Source organism: Nomascus leucogenys, chromosome 6 (assembly GCF_006542625.1).
Source record: "Nomascus leucogenys isolate Asia chromosome 6, Asia_NLE_v1, whole genome shotgun sequence".
Classification (NCBI taxonomy): domain Eukaryota; kingdom Metazoa; phylum Chordata; class Mammalia; order Primates; family Hylobatidae; genus Nomascus; species Nomascus leucogenys.
Genome location: NC_044386.1, coordinates 44,887,382 through 44,911,377, shown reverse-complemented (window position 1 = coordinate 44,911,377; position 23,996 = coordinate 44,887,382). Strand labels below are relative to the sequence as shown.

The 23,996-nt window shown below is 38.5% G+C and overlaps 1 protein-coding gene across 3 annotated transcripts in view; it reads left to right on the top strand.

Annotated features, from left to right (window-relative positions):
* TEX9 (testis expressed 9) overlaps positions 1-23,996 on the top strand; it is a 74,664-nt gene that overhangs the window by 31,826 nt on the left and 18,842 nt on the right. For all 3 annotated transcript variants that reach the window (XM_030814052.1, XM_030814053.1, XM_030814054.1), the window contains one exon: positions 17,011-17,145. In XM_030814052.1, the coding sequence (XP_030669912.1) occupies positions 17,011-17,145 (135 nt within the window). The remainder of the gene's footprint in view (positions 1-17,010; positions 17,146-23,996) is intronic.

The following is a 23,996-nucleotide window of genomic DNA, read 5'->3' as shown; positions in this document are numbered from 1 at the left end:
TTATTTTCAAGGTTCATCCATGTTGCAGCCCCTATAAGTATTTTATTTCTTTTTATTGGCAATTAACATTCTGTTATATGGATAGAACACATTCAATTTATCTGTTTATCAGTTGGTAGCTTTGGGTTGTTTGGGTTGTTTCTACTGTCTGGTAATTTTAAATACTTTGAATATTCATGTACAAGTTTTTGTGTGCACATGTTTTTATTTCTCTTGGTTATATAGCCAGGAATGGAATTGCTGGATCATATGGAAATCCCGTGTTGACCTTTTGAGGAATTGCTGACTGTTTTCCAAACTGCGTGTACCATTTTACATTCCTACCAGTAGTGCATGAAGGTCCTAATTTCTACACATCTTCACCAACATCTACTAGATTATCTTTTTGATTGTAGCCATACTGCAAGTGTAAAAGGGTTACTTCATTGTGGTTTTGATTTGCATTTCCCTAATAACTAATGATGTTGAACATCTTTTCATGTGCTTATTGGCATTTGTACATTTTCTTTGGAGAAATGTCTGTTAAGGTCTTTGCCCATTTTTTAAATTGGATTTGAAAAAATTACGGACTAATAAGAACTTTTAAGTTCTTTATGTGTTTAGATACAAATCCCTTATCAGATATATGATTTGCAAATAGTTTTCCCATACAGTGGGTTGTCTTTCACTTTCTTTATGGTACTCTAAAGGCACAAAAGTTTTAAATTTTGATGAAGTCCGGTTTATCTAATATTTGTTTGGTTTCCTGTGCTTTTGGTGTCATATTTAAGGGGAGAATGTATTTTAAATAAACTATCCTAGCTTATATTAGTGTGCCATTGTGAAAATAAGAATATACTGTTTGAGATTGCTTTGTAAAATGTAGTGACGATAAGAATTATGTAATATAGCACATCCTGAGATTTAGTAAGAAAATGTGCACCCTTTATTAGTACCCTTACATTTCTCTTTCGTATGGTCATATTTAAAAACCCTGCTTTTTAAACATTTTGGTCTTGTATAATTAGCTTTATCTTGTAATAAATTTTAATATTAGAACCACTTAGATAAAATTTATATGCAGTAAATTCACACTTTTTAGTGTACAATTCTATGAGTTTTGACGAATGTATGCAGTAATATAACTATCACTATAATTGAGACATAGAACAGTTCCATCAGCCCCCCAAAATTCCCTGTGAATTTAGTGAAGGACTTCCCTAATCCCAGCACCAGGCAACCACTGATCCGTGTTTGGTTCTTAAATTTTGGACTTTTCCCAAATGTCACATAAATAGAATTGCATAGGATATAGCCTTTTGAATCTGTTTTTTTTTTTTTTTTTTTTTTTTTTTTTTTTTTTTTTCAGTTAGCGTAAAACATTTGATATGGTTTGGCTGTGTCCCCACCCAAATTTCATCTTGAATTACCACTTGTTGCAGGAGGGAGCTGGTGGGAGGTAACTGAATCATGGGGGCAAGTCTTTCCTGTGCTGTTCTTGTGATGGCGAAAAAGTCTCAGGAGATCTGATGGTTTTAAAAGGGGGTTTCCCAGTGCAAACTCTCTTCTTTTACCTTCCAACATGATTGTGAGGCCTCCCCAGCCATGTGGAACTGTGGGTCCAATAAACCTCTTTCTTTTGTAAATTACCCAGTCTTGGGTATGTCTTTATCAGCAGCATGACGATGAACTAATCCAGTAAATTGGTACCAGTAGAGTCAGGCGCTACTGAAAAGATACCCAAAAATGTTGAAGTGACCTTGGAACTGGGTAAGAGGCAGAGGTTGGAAAAGTTTGGAGGGCTCGGAAGAATACAGGAAAATGTGGGAAATTCTGGAACTCCCTAGGGACTTGTTGAATGGCTTTGACCAATATACTGATAATGATATGGACAATGAAATCCAGGCTGAGGTGGTCTCAGATGGAGATGAGGAACTTGTTGGGAACTAGAGCAAAGGTGACTCTTGTTATGTTTTAGCAAAGAGACTGGTGGCATTTTGCTCCTCCCCTAGAGATCTGTGGAACTTTGAACTTGAGAGAGATGATTTAGGGTATCTGGTGGAAGAGATTTCTAAGCAGCAAAGCACTCAAGAGGTGACTTTTGGTGCTGTTAAAGGCATCCAGTTTTAAAAGGGAAACAGAGCACAAAAGTTTGGAAAATTTGCAGCCTGACAATGCAATGGAAAAGAAAATGCCATTTTCTGAGGAGAAATTCAAGCCGGCTGCAGAAATTTGCATAAGTCATGAGGAGCTGAATGTTAATCCCCAAGACAATGGGAAAAATGTCTCCCAAGGTATATCAGAGGTCTTCATGGCAGCCCCTCCCATCACAGGCCTGGAGGCCTAGGAGGCATGATTGGTTTTGAAATGTGAGGACATGAGATTTGGGAGGGTCCTGGGGTAGAATATGGTTTGGTGGTGTCCCCACCCAAATTTCATCTTGAATTCCCATGTGCTGTGGGAGGGACCCAGTGGGAGGTCATTGAATCATAGGGGCAGGTCTTTCCTGTGCTGTTCTCACGATAGTGAATAAGTCTTAGGAGATTTGATGGTTTTAAAAATGAGAGTTTCCCTGCACAAGCTCTCATCTGCCGCCATGTGAGATGTGCCTTTACCTTCCATCATGATTGTGAGGCCTCCCCAGCCATGTGAAACTGTGAGTACAGTAAATCTCTTTCTTTTGTAAATTGCCCAGTCTTGGGTATGTCTTTATCAGCAGCATGAAAACGGACTAATACAACATTCAATATTTATCCCTATTATACTCCATACCTTTTCATTGCTGAGTAGTGTGAACATTGAGTGAACGTACTTCAGTTTGTTTCCCCACTCATCTAGTAATAAAAGTTAATTATACTATTTAATAGTCTAAACTTGTGTTTCCAGTATGGTAGCCACTTACCATATGTGGCTAAATTGCGATGTGCTGTAAGTATAAAGTAAAAATCAGATTTTGAAGAATTCATGTAAAACAGAATGAAGAATGTAAAATATCTCAAAATCTCTTAATATTTTTTGTATTGGTTATATGTTGAAATAATATTTGAATATATTAGGTTACGTGAAATATGTTATTAAAATTAATTTTACCTGTTTTACCTTCTTACAGTGGCTACTAGAAATTTTGCAATTACATATGTATTCTGTATTCTATTTCTATTGGTCTAAGAAATATATATAATTGGTCTAAAGGGAAAAAGCTATAGTGTCTAGGGGAACATCCATGTTTTAATTTGTCATGACTTTACCATTTACCGTTATGCACCCAAGCTCTGGTCACATCACTGTTCTAGTCTCACATAATCTTGAAACCTTGGTTATATATTTGATTCTTTTCATGTTCTTGGCCATCATCTCCAGTCCTGTGCAATTTTTCTTCCAAATGTTTTTCATTCATCCCTTATTTTCAATTCCCATTTTGTGTCCATTTTCCATTTCTTACCCATTGTATCCTGTACTTTGTCGGTAGATTAATGTTCGCAAAGGGTGACATTGATTATACTTTTCCCTTTGTAGGGTATAATTTTTTTTCCCTTTGTATGGGGATAATTTTTTGAGTGCCATATGCCAGAAAAAATGCATTTTATAGAAATGGAAACTGAATGGCCAGGCATGGTGGCTCATGCCTGTAATCCCAGCACCTTGGGAGGCCAAGGCAGGCGGATCATGAGGTCAGGAGATCGAGACCATCCTGGCTAACATGGTGAAACCCTGTCTCTACTAAAAATACAAAACAATGCCCTTCTAAGATGGCCAAATAGGAACAGCTCTGGTCTGTAGCTCCCACTGTGATCGACGCATAAGACAGGTGATTTCTGCATTTCCAACTGAGGTACCTGGTTCATCTCATTGGGACTGATTGGACAGTGGGTGCAGCCCACAGAGGGTGAACTGAAGCAGAGTGGGGTGTCGCCTCACCCGGGAAGCGCAAGGGGTCGGGGGATTTCTCTTTCCTAGCCAAGGGAAGCCGTGACAGACTGTACCTGGAAAAACGGGACACTTCCGCCCAAATACTGCGCTTTTCCCAAGGTCTTAGCAACAGGCAGACAAGGAGATTCTCTCCCGTGCCTGGCTTGGCGGGTCACACACCCACGGAGCCTTGCTCACTGCTAGTGCAGCAGTCTGAGATCGAACTGCGAGGCGGCAGCCTGGCTGTGGGAGGGGCATCCGCCATTGCTGAGGCTTGAGCAGGTAAACAAAGTGGCCGGGAAGCTTGGGCTGGGCGGAGCCCACTGCAGCTCAGCAAGGCCTACTGCCTCTATAGACTCCACCTCTGTGGGCAGGGCATAGCTGAGCAAAAGGCAGCAGACAACTTCTGCAGACTTAAACGTCCCTGTCTGACAGGCCTGAAGGGAGCAGTGGTTCTCCCAGCATGGTGTTTGAGCTCTGAGAATGGACAGACTGCCTCCTCAAGTGGGTCCCTGACCCCCGTGTAGCCTAACTGTGAGACACCTCCCAGTAGGGGCCAACAGACACTTCATATAGGTGGGTACCCCTCTGGGATGAAGCTTCTGGAGGAAGCATCAGCCAGCAATATCTGCTGTTCTGCAATATTTACTGTTCTGCAGCCTCCACGGGTGATACCCAGGCAAACAGGGTCTGGAGTGGACCTCCAGCAAACTCCAACAGAACTGCAGCTGAGGGACCTGACTGTTAGAGGGAAAACTAACAAACAGAAAGGAATAGGATCAACATCAACAAAAACGACATCTACACCAAAACCCCATCTGTAGGTCACCAACATCAAAGACCAAAGGTAGATAAAACCACAAAGATGGGGAGAAACCAGAGCAGAAAAGCTGAAATTTCTAAAAACCAGAGCACCTCTTCTCCTCCAAAGAATCACAGCTCCTTGCCAGCAGCAGAACAAAGCTGCACAGAGAATGACTTTGACGAGTTGACAGAAGTAGGCTTCAGAAGGTCGGTAATAACAAACTTCTCCGAGCTAAAGGAGCATGATGTTCTAACCCATCACAAGGAAGCTAAAAACCTTAAAAAAAGGTTAGGTGAATGGCTAACTAGAATAAACAGTGTAGAGAAGACCTTAAAAGACCTGATGGAGCTGAAAACCATGGCACGAAAACTTTGTGATGCATGCATAAGCTTCAATAGCCAATTTGATCAAGTGAAAGAAAGGGTATCAGGGATTGAAGATCTAATTAATGAAATAAAGTGAGAAGACAAGTTTACAGAAAAAAGAGTAAAAAGAAATGAACAAAGCCTTCAAGAAAAACGGGACTATGTAAAGAGACCAAATCTACATTTGATTGGTGTACCTGAAAGTGATGGGGAGAATGGAACCAAGTTGGAAAACACTCTTCAGGATATTTCCCAGGAGAACTTCCCCAACCTAGCAAGACAGGACAACATTCAAATTCAGGAAATACAGAGAACACCACAAAGATACTCCTCGAGAAGAGCAACACCAAGATACATAACTGTCAGATTCACCAAGGTTGAAATAAAGGAAAAAATGTTAAGGGCAGCCAGAGAGAAAGGTCGGGTTACCCACAAAGGGAAGCCCATCAGACTAACAGCAGATCTCTCGGCAGAAAGCCTACAAACCAGAAGAGAGTGGGGACCGATATTCAACATTCTTAAAGAATTTTCAACCTAGAATTTCATATCTAGCCAAACTAAGCTTCATAAGTGAATGAGAAATAAAATCCTTTACAGACAAGCAAATGCTGAGAGATTTTGTTCACCACCAGGCCTGCCTTACAAGAGCTCCTGAAGAAAGCATTAAACATGGAAAGAAACAACCAGTACCAGCCACTGCAAAAACAGGCCAAATGGCAAAGACCATCAATGAGATGAAGAAACAGCATCAATTAATGGGCAAAATAACCAGCTAACAACATAATGACAGGATCAGATTCACACATAACAATATTAACCTTAAATGTAAATAGGCTAAATGCCCCAATTAAAAGACACAGACTTGCAAATTGGATAAAGAGTCAAGACCCATCAGTGTGCTGTATTCAGGCGACCCATCTCATGTGCAGAGACACACACAGGCTCAAAATAAAGGGATGGAGGAAGACCTGTCAAGCAAATTGAAAGCAAAAAAAAGCAGGGGTTGCAATCCTAGTCTCTGATAAAACAGACTTTAAACCAACAAAGATCAAAAGAGAAAAGGCCATTACATAATGGTAAAGGGATCAATTCAACAAGAAGAGCTAACTATCCTAAATATGTATGCGCCCAATACAGGAACACCCAGATTCATAAAGCAAGTCCTTAGACACCTACAAAGAGACTTAGACTCCCACACAATAATAATGGGAGACTTTTACACCCCACTGTCAGTATTAGATCAACGAGACAGAAGGTTAACAAGGATACCCAGGACTAGAACTCGGCTCTGCACAAAGCAGACCTAATAGACATCTACAGAACTCTCCACCCCAACAGAACATACATTCTTCTCAGCACAACATCACACTTATTCTAAAATTGACCACAAAATTGGAAGTAAAGCACTCGTCAGCAAATGTAAAAGAACAGAAATCACAACAAACTGTCTCTCAGACCACAGTGCAATCAAAATAGAACTCAAGATTAAGAAACTCACTCAAAACCACACAACTACATGAAAACAGAACAACCTGCTCCTGAATGACTACTGGGTACATAATGAAATGAAGGCAGAAATAAAGATGTTCTTTGAAACCAATGAGAACAGAGACACAACATACCACAATCTCTGGGACACACTTAAAGCAGTGTGTAGAGGGAAATTTATAGCACTAAATGCCCACAAGAGGAAGCAGGAAAGATCTAAAATTGACACCCTAACATCACAATTAAAAGAACTAGGGAAGCAAGAGCAAACAGATTCAAAAGCTAGCAGAAAGCAAGAAATAACTAAGATCAGAGCAGAACTGCAGGAGATAGAGATACGAAAAACTCTTCAAAAAATCAACGAATCCAGGAGCTGGCTTTTTGAATTTTGTCTATCAACAAAATTGTTAGACCGCTAGCAAGACTAATAAAGAAGAAAATAGAGAAGAATCAAATAGACGCAATAAAAAATGATAAAGAGGATATCACCATGGATCCCACAGAAATACAAACTACCATCAGAGAATACTATAAATACCTCTACACAAATAAACTAGAAAATCTAGAAGAAATGGATAAATTCCTTGACACATACACCCTCCCAAGACTAAACCAGGAAGAAGTTAAATTTCTGAATAGATCAGTAACAGGCTCTGAAATTGAGGCAATAGCCTACCAACCAAAAGAATCCAGAACCAGATGGATTCACAGCCAAATTCTACCAGAGGTGCAAAGAGGAGCTGGTACCATTCCTTCTGAAACTATTCCAATCAATAGTAAAAGAGGGAATCCTCCCTAACTCATTTTATGAGGCCAACATCATCCTGATACCAAAGCCTGGCAGAAACACAACAAAAAGAATTTTAGACCAATATCCTTGATGAACATTGATGCAAAAATCCTCAATAAAATACTGGCAAACTGAATCCAGCAGCATGTCAAAAAGCTTATCCAAAAAGATCAAGTCAGCTTCATCCCTGGGAGGCAAGGGTGGTTCAACCTACACAAATCAATAAATGTAATCCATCACATGAACAGAACCAAAGACAAAAACTACATGATTATCTCAATAGATGCAGATAAGGCCTTCAACAAAATTCAACAGCCTTACATGCTAAAAACCCTCAATAAACTAGGTATTGATGGAACATATCTCAAAATAATAAGAGCTATTTATGACAAACCCACAGCCAATTTCATACTAAATGGGCAAAAACTGGTGGAAGCATTCCATTTGAAAACTGGCACAAGAGAAGGATGCGCTCTCTCACCACTCCTATTCAACATAGTGTTGGAAGTTCTGGCCAGGGCCATCAGGCAAGAGAAAGCAATAAAGGGTATTCAGTTAGGAAAAGAGGAAGTCAAATTGTCCCTGTTTGCAGATGACGATTTTATGTTTAGAAAACCCCATCATCTCAGCCCAAAATCTCCTAAAGCTGATTAGCAGCTTCAGCAAAGTCTCAGGATACAAAATCAATGTGCAAAAATAAGCATTCCTATACACCAATAACAGACACACAGCCAAATCATGAGTGAACTCCCTTTCACAATTGCTACAAAGAGAATCAAATACCTAGGAATCCAACTTACAAGGGATGTGAAGGACCTCTTCAAGGAGAACTGCAAACCACTGCTCAATGAAATAAAGGAGGACACAAACAAATGCAAGGACATTCTGTACTCATGGATAGGAAGAATTAATGTTGTGAAAACAGCCTTACTGCCCAAGGTAATTTATAGAATCAATGCCATCCCCATCAAGCTACCAATTACTTTCTTCACAGAATTGGAAGAAACTACTTTACAGTTCATATGGAACCAAAAAAGAGCCCACATTGCCAAGACAATCCTAAGGCAAAAGAACAAAGCTGGAGGCATCACGCTACCTGACTTCAAACTATCCTACAAGGCTACAGTAACCAAAACAGCATGGTACTGGTACCAAAACAGAGATATAGACCAATGGAACAGAACAGAGGCCTCAAAAATAACACCATACATCTACAACCATCTGATCTTTGACAAACCTGACAAAAACAAGCAATGGGGAAAGGATTCCCTATTTAATAAATGGTGCTGGGAAAACTGGCTAGCCATATGTAGAAAGCTGAAACTGGATCCCTTCCTTACACCTTATGTGAAAATTAATTCAAGATGGAATATTAAAGACTTAAATGTTAAATGCAAATTAACCATTAAATTAACCATAAAATCCCTAGAAGAAAACCTAGGCATTACCACTCAGGACATAGACATGGGCAAGGACTTCATGTCTAAAACACCAAAAGCAATGGCAACAAAAGCCAAAATAGACAAATGGGATCTAATTAAAGAGCTTCTGCACAACAAAAGAAACTACCATCAGAGTGAACAGGCAACCTACAGAATGGGAGAAAATTTTTGCAATCTACCCATCTGACAAAAGGCTAATATACAGAAGCTACAAACAACTTACACAAATTTACAAGAAGAAAATCAACTCCATCAAAAAGTGGGCAAAGGATGAACAGACACTTCTCAAAAGAAGACATTTATGCAGTCAACAAACATGAAAAAAAGCTCATCATCACTGGTCATTAGAGAAATGCAAATCAAAACCACAATGAGGTACCATTTCACACCAGTTAGAATGGCAATCATTAAAAAGTCAGGAAACAACAGATGTTGGAGAGGATGTGGAGAAACAGGAACACTTTTACAGTGTTGGCAGAGTGTAAATTAGTTCAACCATTGTGGAAGACAGTGTGGCGATTCCTCAAGGATCTAGAACTAGAAATACCATTTGACCTAGCCTTCCCATTACTGGGTATATACCCAAAGGATTATAAATCATGCTACTATAAAGACACATGCACATGTATGTTTATTGTGGCACTATTCACAATAGCAAAGACTTGGAACCAACCCAAATGTCCATCAATGATAGACTGGAATAAGAAAATGTGGCACATATACACCATGGAATACTCTGCAGCCATGTCCCTTTGCAGGGACATGGATGAAGCTGGAAACCATCATTCTCAGCAAACTATCACAAGGACAGAAAACCAAACACTGCATGTTCTCACTCATAGGTGGGAATTGAACAATGAGACCACTTAGACACAGGGTGGGAATATCAGACACCAGGGCCTGTCTGGGGCCAGGGAGCTGGGGGAGGGATTGCATTTGGAGAAATACCTAATGTAAATGACGAGTTGATGGGTGCAGCAAATCAACATGATACATGTATACCTATGTATCAAACCTGCACATTGTGCACATGTACCCTAGAACTTAAAGTATATTAATAAAAAAATTTAAAAAAAATACAGAAAAGCCGGGCATAGTGGTGGGTGCCCATATTCTCAGCTACTTGGGAGGCTGAGGCAGGAGAATGGCGTGGCGTGAACCCGGGAGGCAGAGCTTGCAGTGAGCCTAGATGTTGCCACTGTGCTCCAGCCTGGGCGACAGAGTGAGACTCCGTCTCAAAAAAAAAAAAAAAAAAAAAGAAACTGAGTTTGATGGTTAAGCAAATTACCCAAGGTTATATATAGGTAGTGGCAGAATAGGATTCAAACTGTGTCTGACACCAAAGTCTGTGTTTTTTCAACAAATTATGTCATTCCTGAATCCCCCAAAATTAAATGAACGTAAGTACCATCTATTCCAAAATCTTATCACTGTTTAAGAGTTTAATACTTGAAACTTCTAGTTCACAATGAATGTACTAAGCAGTTATGATATATTGGCTATCTGAAGCCTTTTATAAAAGCTTCCATTGGATCTGAACTTTCCAGTTTGCATCCCTATCTACCCCGCCAGATAGGTATAATTCTCATGGGTTATGTAGCCATGAGAACTCAAGATTGAATCATTCTCTGCTAAGTCTCATTTTATATCTCTATACAAACAAATCTCAGTGTACAGTTCACAGAAATGCCAGAGCTTGAGTTTGATGGACTTGCTTTTATAAATCTGCAAAGCCAAGCATTTTTAAAATTATTACGTGTAACTTAAGCTGCTAATGCTAACAGATGGAGTTTTCTAAAATACAAAAACAGAAAGCATTTTATTTCAGCATTGGATTTTTTCTGTTAGTGATTTCTTTAAAATCAACTTTGTTGAAGAATAACAAATACAATAAAACATACTTGTTTTTAGCTTATAATTCAATAAGTTTTCACAAATTAATATTCCCTCATAACTACTACCATAATCAAGATAACGAAACTTTATATTACCCTCCCAGAATGTCCTTTGTACTCCTGCCCCATAAATCTCCAACCTCTAACCATGGCACCAGGCAGGCACTGAGCTATATTTTTTCACTACAAATTAGATTTTCCTTTTCTAAAATTTCATACAAATCATGAATATGGACTTTTGTATATCTGGCTGTTTTTCTTCAGCATAACATTTTTAAGGTTCATCAATGTTTTACATGTTGTGTGGTTCATTTCCTTGTATTGCTCCATATTATTTATGGACATGCCATATTTTGTTTATCTGATCACCAGTTGATGTGACGTTCAATTTTTTTCTAGCGTGGGCTATTAAAAATCCAGAGTGAATTTCCATGTACAAGTATTCTGTGTGAACACTTGTTTTTGTGTATACCAAATACTTAGGAGTGTAATTTGTGAATTATATGGAAAGTGTATGCTTAACTTTTTAAGAAACTGCTAAATTGTGTTCCACAGTGATTGTACCATTTTACATTCCCACTAGCAATATGTGAGAATTAGAGTTACTCTGTATCATCACCAACACTTGGGATTATTATCTTTTTAATTTTAGCCATTCTAGAGGAGAAGTAGTATCACATTGTGGTTTAATTTGTATTTCCTTTATAACTATGGATATTGAACATCTTTTCATGTGTTTATTGGCCATTATATATCCTCTTTTGTGATGTATTTGTTCAAATTTTTTGCTCATTCAAAAATTCTAAGTTGCAAATTCTTTGTTTCCCTGTGTAATTCCTTTATTAGAAGAATATATATTTTGAATAGTTTCTCTCAATCTGACTTGGCTTTATTTTCTCAACAGTGTGTTTGATAGCAGTTTTAAATTTTGATGAATTACGAAATATTATTTTCTTGTGACTTTTGCTTTTTTACCCAAAATATTACTTTCTTGTGGTTTGTGCTTTTTTTCCCATTCTATCGAAGAAATCTTTATCCACTCCAAAGTCATGAGAGTTTTCTCCTGATTTCTTCTAGACGTGTTATAGTGTGTGTGTGTGTGTATCTCAAAATCATATATAAATTGACCTGTAATCTATTTCAAGTTCATTTTGTGTGTGATAGGGTCAGGGTTCACTTTTTTCCATATGGATAATACAGTTCTTTCCCCATTTGCTTACCATGGCACTAGTGAAGGAAATGAATTGGCTGTATTTATGTATGGGTCTTCTTTGAACTATTCTATTGTATTGGTATATACATTTGATATAATTCATTAGGAAAGCCATGTGCAGTGGAGTTTTCTTTTGGAAGGATTTCAATTACCAATTCAGTTTATTTAATGGATACAAGTCTATTCTGATTTTCTGCTACTATTTGAGTCAGCTTTGCTAATTTATGTTTTTCGTGGTATTTGTCCACTTCATCTAAGTCAGATTTACTGGCATAAATTTTTCCATAATATTTTTTATTATGTTTATTATATTTATAATACCTGTATGATGTGTAATAATGGCCCCTCTTTCATTTCTGATACTGATAATTTGTCTGTCATTTATTCTTAATCAGTCCTACTTTAAATGTATTTACAAATCTCAGGTATAATGCATTTTCTACCCTCACTTTCTGAGAAGTCAATTCCGTCTCCCACTTTTGGAGATGATTATTAAACAGTTGGTCTTTTTTCCTCAACTTTCCAACACCCCTTCCAACCTCCTTCTTCTTGGCTCATGACTTTGCTTTCTTTTTCATTAAGGTAACAGAATCAAAAGATAACTTTATCATCCTTTCACTAAATTTACAACCTCGCTGCCTCTATACCACTCCCCACTCCAGTTACAGTGAATTAGTACCTCTTCTGTCTAAAGCTGACCCCTGCACTTGTGCACTGGATTCCATATACTCTCTTCTACTCAAGGACTTTGCACTGGCAATTGTCCTTCCTCTTGTAAAATCCAATTTACTCTTATCAGATTATACTCATTAGTGTACAGACATTTCATAGAATCATTCATATATTTATTTTAAAACTTCTTTAGATCTTACATCTACCTCCAGTCCTATATCATTGCTCCCCTTTATAGTGAAGCTTCCCAAAATTGTTTATACTCAGTGTCTCTATACCTCATGTGCCATTTTCTCCTGAAAATACTTTGCTTAGGCTTCCATCTCTACCCTGCCATTGAAACTACTCTTAAAAAGGTCACCAATAATCCACATTGTAGTTGTGGTCCATTGTACTTGGCCAGTTATTCCTCACTTGAATTTATATCTCAGCAATATTTGAAATAGTTGATTAATCCTTCCTTGAAACACTATTAATTTGGCTTCTGGAGCACCACAATCATGATTCTCCCTCATTTTCCTGGCCTTACGTAGTAGAGTGCCCAAGTCTCTTCTCTGTCTATATCTAATCCTTAGATGATCTCATCCAGTTGCATGGCTTTATATACCATCTGTATATACGTTGATCATCCTCACATTTCTGTGTCTTGCCCTTACCTCTTCCTTTCTTCCCACTTGATATCACTATTGTGTGTTAAACTTCACATGTCCTAAAGGAAGCTCTTGCTTCCCTGCCCTCAGCAAACCTGCTTCTCTTCCTTCTCCCTCTCTTAGTAAAAGGCATCACCCAATTGTTCAGTCTAAAATTGAAGAGTCATCTTGATCTATCTGTTTTCCTATATCCAGATCCAGCTCACCAACAAGTCCTGTCAATTCTGTCTTCAAAATACATAGAATAAACCACTTCTCAAAACATTCATTACGTCTACCCAAGCCCAAGCCACTGTCTTTTATTTAAACTATTATAATAACCTCCTAGATTGGCAATACCACAGTGGCCCGAGTAATCCTCATAAAATTTAAGTCAGAGCCGGGCACAGTGGCTTACGCTTGTAATCCCAGCACTTTGGGATGCCAAGGCGGGCAGATCACAAGGTCAGGAGATTGAGACCATCCTGGCTAACACGGTGAAACCCCATCTCTACTAAAAATAGAAAAAAATTAGCCAGCGTGGTGGTGGGTGCCTGTAGTCCCAGCTACTCGGGAGGTTGAGGCAGGAGAATGGCGTGAACCCGGAAGGCGGAGCTTGCAGTGAGCTGAGACTGCACCACTGCACTCCAGCCTGAGCCACAGAGCAAGACTCCGTCTCGGGAAAAAAAAAAAAAAAAATTAAGTCAGATCATCACACACATACACATATGCATACACATTTAAAATCCTCCAAAGGCTTCCCGTGTCACTCAGAATAAAATCCAGATTTATAAGTAAAGCTTACAAGGTTCACCTAGGCTTGTCCTGCCCACTTCTTTTATCAAAACCTAACACTGTGCCTATGTCACTCGGCTGAAACCACACTGACCTTCTAGGTGACTTTTGAATATATAAAGTGGATTCCTACTACAGGATCTTTGTCTTCATTGTTCTTATTATCTGGAATTCTTTCCCAAGATCTTTATTTGATTATTTTATTTTTTTAGAGAGAGGATCTCACTCTGTTGCTCAGGCTGGAGTAGAGTGGTGCAATCATGGCTTACTACAGCCTTGACCTCCTCAGCTCAAGCAATCCTTCTGCCTCAGCCTTCCAAGCAGCTAGGACCACATACATATGCCACAATGTCCGGCTAATTTTTAAATTTTTTTGTAGAGACAAAGTCTCCCTATGTTGCCTAGACTGGTCTCGAACTCCTGGGTTCATCTTCCCACATTGGCCTCCCAAAGTGCTAGGACTACAGGCGTGAGCCACCGTGCCTGGCCTCCCCAAGATTTTTACTTAAATCATTACCTGACTTCATTTGGAAGACTTCCCTGACCACTTTATTTTAAATAGTTTTACCCTTCCCTCATTGTTCTGTTCCTTTACCCTTTTTTTCTTGATAGTCCTTAACACTACCAGATATTATATATGTGTATGTGTATATATGTGTTCATCTTCTGTCTCTTCCTCTAGAATGCAAACGTAATGAGAGGAGGAACTTTGGTTAATTTGTGTGCCCATCATATAGAATAGTATCCTGCATGTAGTAAGTGCTTGATAAATGTGTTGAATAAATGAATGAAACCTATTAGGTATAGATAATATTACTTACAATTTCAGATATGGAAATGAGTCTACCACAGCTGGCAGGTTTTCTGACTCCAAGTCCATTCTTTTCTACCTTAGCCACTTGTTTCTGAAACCTTATCTGATTATTTATCCTCATCTGATTATTTCTTACCTGAATTTCTGTGGTGCTTCGTGTTATTCCCAGAGCATTTACTACATTTTGTCTTCTGCTGTGGCTGATGCATGCCGCTCTCTTTTCTTACTCTCCCCCAGTGCCTTTTATGAATGCTTTAATAATCATGAGAGAGTGGTACATCATTTCCTCTTGAAGCTCACAGTATTTGAATTTTAATGTTAAATTTGATTTTCTTACGTTTTTTTTTTTTTAAAACTAATGTGCAACTCAGGACTTCAGATTTTTCATGAAATTTTTGTCTAGCAACATGTAACTCCTTAAATTTTTATCACAGTAGAAATTTGTTTAGTGGATTTACTCATATAGAAAAACTTTATTTCCTACTTTACTATTCTTGTGGCTATCATTTTTTCCCCACACCTCCCAAGAAGAGGGCAGTATTGATTCAGGGATAGGGGACATCATGTGGTACAGGATGGTTTTCATTTTTCTGTGAAATAGGTTACAAAGTCATCAGCAGGCAAGAGGGGAAAGATTCATTTCTATATTCTTAAGAAGGAAGACTGAAATGAGGCAGCAAGAAATGTGGACTTTGTAGCTAATGAGAATCTTTGCTTTTTCTATGTGAACAGTGAGATAAATCAAGCTAGCTCTTCCTGTAGCTACCACCCACAAAGCTGTGAAGAAGGCTGTGATAGCAGATGGTATCCATACACAGTTTGATTTGTTTAGAAACCTGCATAAAGAGCAGCATGTGTTTTGTTTTGTTTTTCCCCTTAATTACTCAGAGCCAGGGAGACCAGTTTTTAAATAAAATGTAGTGATATAGCCGGGAAAAAATTATAAAAGAATATAGATAACTGTATTTTTAACTTCATCATTTCAACTCTATAATATTTATTGAGTATCTGCTCAATTTATTTAGTAAGGCTCTGGACTAGGCCTTACTTTATAGGGGATATAAAGAAGAGTGGGTTTAGTATTACAAAATTAGTTCAGTTTAACTAACATGTGTGTTAGTGTCTTTTATATCCCACTGAAGTGCTGAGTATACAGAAATTAAGACAGTTCTTTTTTTCAAGGAGCTTAAACTATAGTGGGAGAAATAAAGTTAAGGGATAGTTTCAGTACCACATAGCAGATATGATGATAAATGTGTCTCAAGGTGCTATACAAACTTTGAAGAGGGTACTTAATATAATCTGGGTGGATAATAAGGATTAGAAAGGAAATATGTCCTGGGAGAGCTAATGCCCTAGAGTACAAACCTAGCTGAGTCAGTAGGTGCTAGCTATGTGAAAATGAGTGGGCAGAGATCAGGGCAGGAGGAAGAGCACAGGCAAAGACTGAGGCAGGAAACACCATGGCTGTTTGGGAGAGATCCAATTACTGCTGGTATTACTGAAAGTAACATCTTTGGCAGGAGATAAGGCTGGTTGACAGGGGAAAGATTATGGTGGAGTTCAGAGTTTATCCTCTACGTTCATGTTTCTTCAGGTGTTGGCCTGTTGACTCTCTGCAACAGAATATCGTAGGATGTTTGCAGAAATATAAGACTAAACTCGCCCCAGGATGTGGAAAATAATCTATAAGATCTGTTGTTTCTACTCAGAATTGGGATTTTCCTATAGGGCTATATAGAATGTTGTGCATTTAATGAATATATTCTTAAATGATTTACTTTGTCAGATATACAGAAAAACAGTGGAGAGTTTCTCTTAAGATTGGTCTTTTTGGGAGGTTCCCAAAAGAAGAAATACAGTTATAATGAGTTGTTTATAAAATAGAGGACAGGTATACTGTGTCTTGAGTCAATAAAGAGAGACAAAATCCCAAACAAAAGGTAATTTGAAAGCCCAGTTCACAACTACATTTTTTAGGATATATTTCTCTAATACCAATTTGGGGCAAGAATTCCTTCAGACGTCTAACACTTAGTGTTCAGCCTCTAGCCCCAAGCCTGTGTGTGTGTGTGTGTGTGTGTGTGTGTGTGTGTGTGTGTGTGTAAAGTTTGAGAGAAAGCAAGGAATATGGATATGGAAGATACTACCAAATGATAAAGGGGGAACCTATGACATATTTATAAATGTTCTATAATCTTTTTTACTATACAGGAATTAGAAAATAAAAGAAGACTGCAAAAACAGGCTGCAAGTAGTCAAAGTGCCACAGAGGTTCGCTTGAATAGAGCTCTAGAAGAAGCAGAAAAGTATAAGCTGGAGTTAAGTAAATTAAGGCAAAATAACAAGGTATGGAAAAATTGAATAGCTTTTTAGTGATCCCTTTTGGTAACTACTTCTTTTATGAACATGTCAAAAATAATACTTAAATTACAATTCTTGATGTCATGCTGAACATTTCTCTTTTCAGAAGAAATATATTCATTAGCAGTATACACATTTCTAACATGTTAGGATGTATGCTTGTCTATCGCCATTATTGGGTGATGGCACAACTCTTTGGAAGATTGATTTCTTCAACCAGTTTTATCAGGTGCCCATATTATATGTCAGACACTTTTCTAAGCTAAACTCTCAACAAATTAGGTATTGATGGGACGTATCTCAAAATAATAAGAGCTATCTATGACGGACCCACAGCCAATATCATACTGAATGGGCAAAAACTGGAAGCATTCCCTTTGAAAACTGGCACAAGACAGGGATGCCCTCTCTCACCACTCCTATTCAACATAGTGTTGGAAGTTCTGGCCAGGGCAATTAGGCAGGAGAAGGAAATAAAGGGTATTCAATTAGGAAAAGAGGAAGTCAAATTGTCCCTGTTTGCAGATGACATGATTGTATATCTAGAAAACCCCATTGTCTCAGCCCAAAATCTCCTCAAGCTGATAAGCAACTTCAGCAAAGTCTCAGGATACAAAATCAATGTACAAATATCACAAGCATTCTTATACACCAATAACAGACAGAGAGCCAAATCATGAGTGAACTCCCATTCACAATTGCTTCAAAGAGAATAAAATACCTAGGAATCCAACTTACAAGGGACCTGAAGGACCTCTTCAAGGAGAACTACAAACCACTGCTCAATGAAATAAAAGAGGATACAAACAAATGGAAGAACATTCCATGCTCATGGGTTGGAAGAATCAATATCGTGAAAATGGCCATACTGCCCAAGGTAATGTATAGATTCAATGCCATCCCCATCAAGCTACCAATAACTTTTTCCACAGAATTGGAAAAAACTAAAGTTCATATGGAACCAAAAAAGAGCCCGCATCGCCAAGTCAATCCTAAGCCAAAAGAACAAAGCTGGAGGCATCACGCTACCTGACTTCAAACTATACTACAAGGCTACAGTAACCAAAACAGCATGGTACTGGTACCAAAACAGAGACACATATCAATGGAACAGAACAGAGCCCTCAGAAATAACACCGCATATCTACAACTATCTGATCTTTGACAAACCTGACAAAAACAAGCAATGGGGAAAGGATTCCCTATTTAATAAATGATGCTGGGAAAACTGGCTAGCCATATGTAGAAAGCTGAAACTGGATCCCTTCCTTACACCTTATACAAAAATTAATTCAAGATGGATTAAAGACTTAAACGTTAGACCTAAAACCATAAAAACCCTAGAAGAAAACCTAGGCATTACCATTCAGGACATAGGCATGGGCAAGGACTTCATGTCTAAAACACCAAAAGCAATGGCAACAAAAGCCAAAATTGACAAATGGGATCTAATTAAACGAAAGAGCTTCTGCACAGCAAAAGAAACTACCATCAGAGTGAACAGGCAACCTACAAAATGGGAGAAAATTTTTGCAACCTACTCATCTGACAAAGGGCTAATATCCAGAATCTACAATGAACTCAAACAAATTTACAAGAAAAAAACAACCCCATCAAAAAGTGGGCAAAGGACCTGAACAGACACTTCTCAAAAGAAGACATTTATGCAGCCAAAAAACACATGAAAAAATGCTCATCATCACTGGCCATCAGAGAAATGCAAATCAAAACCACAGTGAGATACCATCTCACACCAGTTAGAATGGCCATCATTAAAAAATCAGGAAACAACGTGCTGGAGAGGAGGTGGAGAAACAGGAACACTTTTACACTGTTGGTGGGACTATAAACTAGTTCAACCATTGTGGAAGTCAGTGTGGCGATTCCTCAGGGATCCAGAACTAGAAATATGACCCAGCCATCCCATTACTGGGTATATACCCAAAGGACTATAAATCATGCTGCTATAAAGACACATGGACACGTATGTTTATTGCAGCACTATTCACAATAGCAAAGACTTGGAACCAACCCAAATGTCCAACAACGATAGACTGGATTAAGAAAATGTGGCACATATACACCATGGAATACTATGCAGCCATAAAAAATGATGAGTTCATGTCCTTTGTAGGGACATGGATGAAACCGGAAATCATCATTCTCAGTAAACTATTGCAAGGTCAAAAAACCAAACACTGCATGTTCTCACTCATAGGTGGGAATTGAACAATGAGAACACATGGACACAGGAAGGGTAACATCACACCCCGGGGACTGTTCTGGGATGGGGGGAGGGGGGTGGGATAGCATTAGGAGATACATCTAATGCTAAATGACGAGTTAATGGGTGCAGCACACCAACATGGCACATGGATACATATGTAACAAACCTGCACATTGTGCACATGTACCCTAAAACTTAAAGTACAATAAAAAAAAAGTTGTTTAAAAAAAGTATCTTTTGTATCTCAAGTCTTTTATTCTTCTCTGAACCTCAGTTTTCTAATATATAAAGTAAGGGTCTATTTTACAGGGCAGTGGTTCTCAAACTTGAGCATGTATCAGAATCTCTGGGAGGGCTTGTTAAATCAGATTGCTGGGTCCCATCCCCAGAATTTCTGATTTGATAGGTCTGGAGTGAGGCCTGAGAATTTGCAGTTTTAACAAGGTCCCAGGTAAATTATTGTAAGGATCACCATAACTCCAGTGCCTAGCCAATGCTTGGCATAGAATTATTCAGTGCCTTAAATATCTGTTGAATAAATGAAAGTTCCAATACCAATGTTCATGAAAGCCCTTTGTACATTCTATAAATATTGGTTACTTTTTGGTTCTGTATTGACCTGAAAGGGTAATAAGTGATAATCCATTGGACTCTATTTAATAATTAAAACAATATTTAGTAATTTAACTATGACTTGGATAATGAAATTAGAAACCACTTTCATTATATATACAGATAATACATTTTGGATTAAGTTAGTAACACTTAAGAGGAATAGACTGAAAGTGACCTTGATACATCCTCTAACATGTTTGAGAGGCAAATATGTGGCATAGTGATTACAGAGTTTTTTTTTTTAATGGTAGAGTCAGAATTTTTTATTATTATTATTGTATTATTATTGTTATTATACTTTAAGTTTTAGGGTACATGTGCACAATGTGCAGGTTTGTTACATATGTATCCATGTGCCATGTTGGTGTGCTGCACCCATTAACTCGTCATTTAGCATTAGGTATATCTCCTAATGCCATCCCTCCCCCCTCCCCCCTCCCCCCACCGCACAAGAGTCCCCAGAGTGTGATGTTCCCCTTCCTGTGTCCATGTGTTCTCATTGTTCAATTCCCACCTATGAGTGAGAACATGCGGTGTTTGGCTTTTTGTCCTTGCAATAGTTTACTGAGAATGATGATTTCCAGTTTCATCCATGTCCCTATAAAGGACATGAACTCATCATTTTTTATGGCTGCATAGTATTCCATGGTGTATATGTGCCACATTTTCTTAATCCAGTCTATCTTTGTTGGACATTTGGGTTGGTTCCAAGTCTTTGCTATTGTGAACAGTGCCGCAACAAACATACGTGTGCATGTGTCTTTATAGCAGCATGATTTATAGTCCTTTGGGTATATACCCAGTAATGGGATGGCTGGGTCAAATGGTATTTCTAGTTCTAGATCCCTGAGGAATCGCCACACTGACTTCCACAATGGTTGAACTAGTTTACAGTCCCACCAACAGTGTAAAAGTGTTCCTATTTCTCCACATCCTCTCCAGCACCTGTTGTTTCCTGACTTTTTAATGATGGCCATTCTAACTGGTGTGAGATGGTATCTCATTGTGGTTTTGATTTGCATTTCTCTGATGGCCAGTGATGATGAGCATTTTTTCATGTGTTTTTTGGCTGCATAAATGTCTTCTTTTGAGACGTGTCTGTTCATGTCCTTTGCCCACTTTTTGATGGGGTTGTTTGTTTTTTTCTTGTAAATTTGTTTGAGTTCATTGTAGATGCTGGGTGTTAGCCCTTTGTCAGACGAGTAGGTTGCAAAAATTTTCTCCCATTTTGTAGGTTGCCTTTTCACTCTGATGGTAGTTTCTTTTGCTGTGCAGAAGCTCTTTCGTTTAATTAGATCCCATTTGTCAATTTTGGCTTTTGTTGCCATTGCTTTTGGTGTTTTAGACATGAAGTCCTTGCCCATGCCTATGTCCTGAATGGCAATGCCTAGGTTTTCTTCTAGGGTTTTTATGGTTTTAGGCCTAACATGTAAGTCTTTAATCCATCTTGAATTAATTTTTGTATAAGGTGTAAGGAAGGGATCCAGTTTCAGCTTTCTACATATGGCTAGCCAGTTTTCCCAGCACCATTTATTAAATAGGGAATCCTTTCCCCATTGCTTGTTTTTGTCAGGTTTGTCAAAGATCAGATAGTTGCAGACATGTGGCATTATTTCTGAGGGCTCTGTTCTGTTCCATTGATATGTGTCTCTGTTTTGGTACCAGTACCATGCTGTTTTGGTTACTGTAGCTTTGTATTATAGTTTGAAGTCAGGTAGCATGATGCCTCCAGCTTTGTTCTTTTGGCTTAGGATTGACTTGGCCATGTGGGCTCTTTTTTGGTTCCATATGAACTTTAAAGTAGTTTTTTCCAATTCTGTGAAGAAAGTCAATGGTAGCTTGATGGGGATAGCATGGAATCTATAAATTACCTTGGGCAGTATGGCCATTTTCACGATATTGATTCTTCCAACCCATGAGCATGGAATGTTCTTCCATTTGTTTGTATCCTCTTTTATTTCATTGAGCAGTGGTTTGTATTTCTCCTTGAAGAGGTCCTTCACATCCCTTGTAAGTTGGATTCCTAGGTATTTTATTCTCTTTGAAGCAGTTGTGAATGGGAGTTCACTCATGATTTGGCTCTCTGTTTGTCTGTTATTGGTGTACAAGAATGCTTGTGATTTTTATACATTGATTTTGTATCCTGAGACTTTGCTGAAGTTGCTTATCAGCTTGAGGAGATTTTGGGCTGAGACAGTGGGGTTTTCTAGATATACAATCATGTCATCTGCAAACAGGGACAGTTTGACTTCCTCTTTTCCTAATTGAATACCCTTTATTTCTTTCTCCTGCCTGATTGCCCTGGCCAAAACTTCCAACACTATGTTGAATAGGAGTGGTGAGAGAGGGCATTCCTGTCTTAGGCCAGTTTTCAAAGGGAATGCTTCCAGTTTTTGCCCATTCAGTATGATATTGGCTGTGGGTTTGTCATAGATAGCTCTTATTATTTTGAGATACATCCCATCAATACCTTATTGAGAGTTTTTAGCACGAAGGTTGTTGAATTTTGTCAAAGGCCTTTTCTGCATCTATTGAGATAATCAGGTGGTTTTTGTTTTTGGTTCTGTTTATATGCTGGATTACATTTATTGATTTGCATATGTTGAATCAGCCTTGCATCCCAGGGATGAAGCCCAGCTGATCATGGTGGATAAGCTTTTTGATGTGCTGCTAGATTCGGTTTGCCAGTATTTTATTGAGAATTTTTGCATCAATGTTCATCAAGGATATTGGTCTCAAATTCTCTTTTTTTGGTTGTGTCTCTGCCAGGCTTTGGTATCAGGATGATGCTGGCCTCATAAAATGTGTCAGGGAGGATTCCCTCTTTTTCTATTGATTGGAATAGTTTCAGAAGGAACAGTACCAGTTCCTCCTTGTACCTCTGGTAGAATTCAGCTGTGAATCCATCAGGTCCTGGACCCATTTTGGTTGGTAGGCTATTGATTATTGCTACAATTTCAGAGCCTGTTATTGGTCTATTCAGAGATTCAGCTTCTTCCTGGTTTAGTCTTGGGAGGGTGTATTTGTTGAGGAATTTATCCATTTCTTCTAGATTTTCTAGTTTATTTGCATAGAGGTGTTTGTAGTGTTCTCTGATGGTAGATTGTATTTCTGTGGGATCGGTGGTGATATCCCCTTTATCATTTTTTATTGCATCTATTTGATTCTTCTCTCTTTTCTTCTTTGTGAGTCTTGGTAGCAGTCTATCAGTTTTGTTGATCTTTTCAAAAAACCAGCTCCTGGATTCATTAATTTTTTGAAGAGTTTTTTTGTGTCTCCATTTCCTTCAGTTCTGCTCTGATTTTAGTTATTTCTTGCCTTCTGCTAGCTTTTGAATGTGTTTGCTCTTGCTTTTCTAGTTCTTTTAATTGTGATGTTAGGGTGTCAATTTTGGATCTTTCCTGCTTTCTCTTGTGGGCATTTAGTGCTATAAATTTCCCTCTACACACTGCTTTGAATGTGTCCCAGAGATTCTCGTATGTTGTGTCTTTGTTCTCGTTGGTTTCAAAGTACATCTTTATTTCTGCCTTCATTTCGTTATGTACCCAGTAGTCATTCAGGAGCAGGTTGTTCAGTTTCCATGTAGTTGAGTGGTTTTGAGTGAGTTTCTTAATCCTGAGTTCTTGTTTGATTGCACTGTAGTCTGAGAGACAGTTTGTTATAATTTCTGTTCTTTTACATTTGCTGAGGAGAGCTTTACTTCCAACTGTGTGGTCAATTTTGGAATAGGTGTGGTGTGGTGCTGAAAAAAATGTATATTCTGTTGATGTGGGGTGGAGAGTTCTGTAGATGTCTATTTGGTCTGCTTGGTGCAGAGCTGAGTTCAATTCCTGGGTATCCTTGTTAACTTTCTGTCTCGTTGATCTGTCTAATGTTGACAGTGGGGTGTTGAAATCTCACATTATTATTGTGTGGGAGTCTAAGTCTCTTTGTAGGTCACTCAGGACTTGCTTTATGAATCTGGGTGCTCCTGTGTTGGGTGCATATATATTTA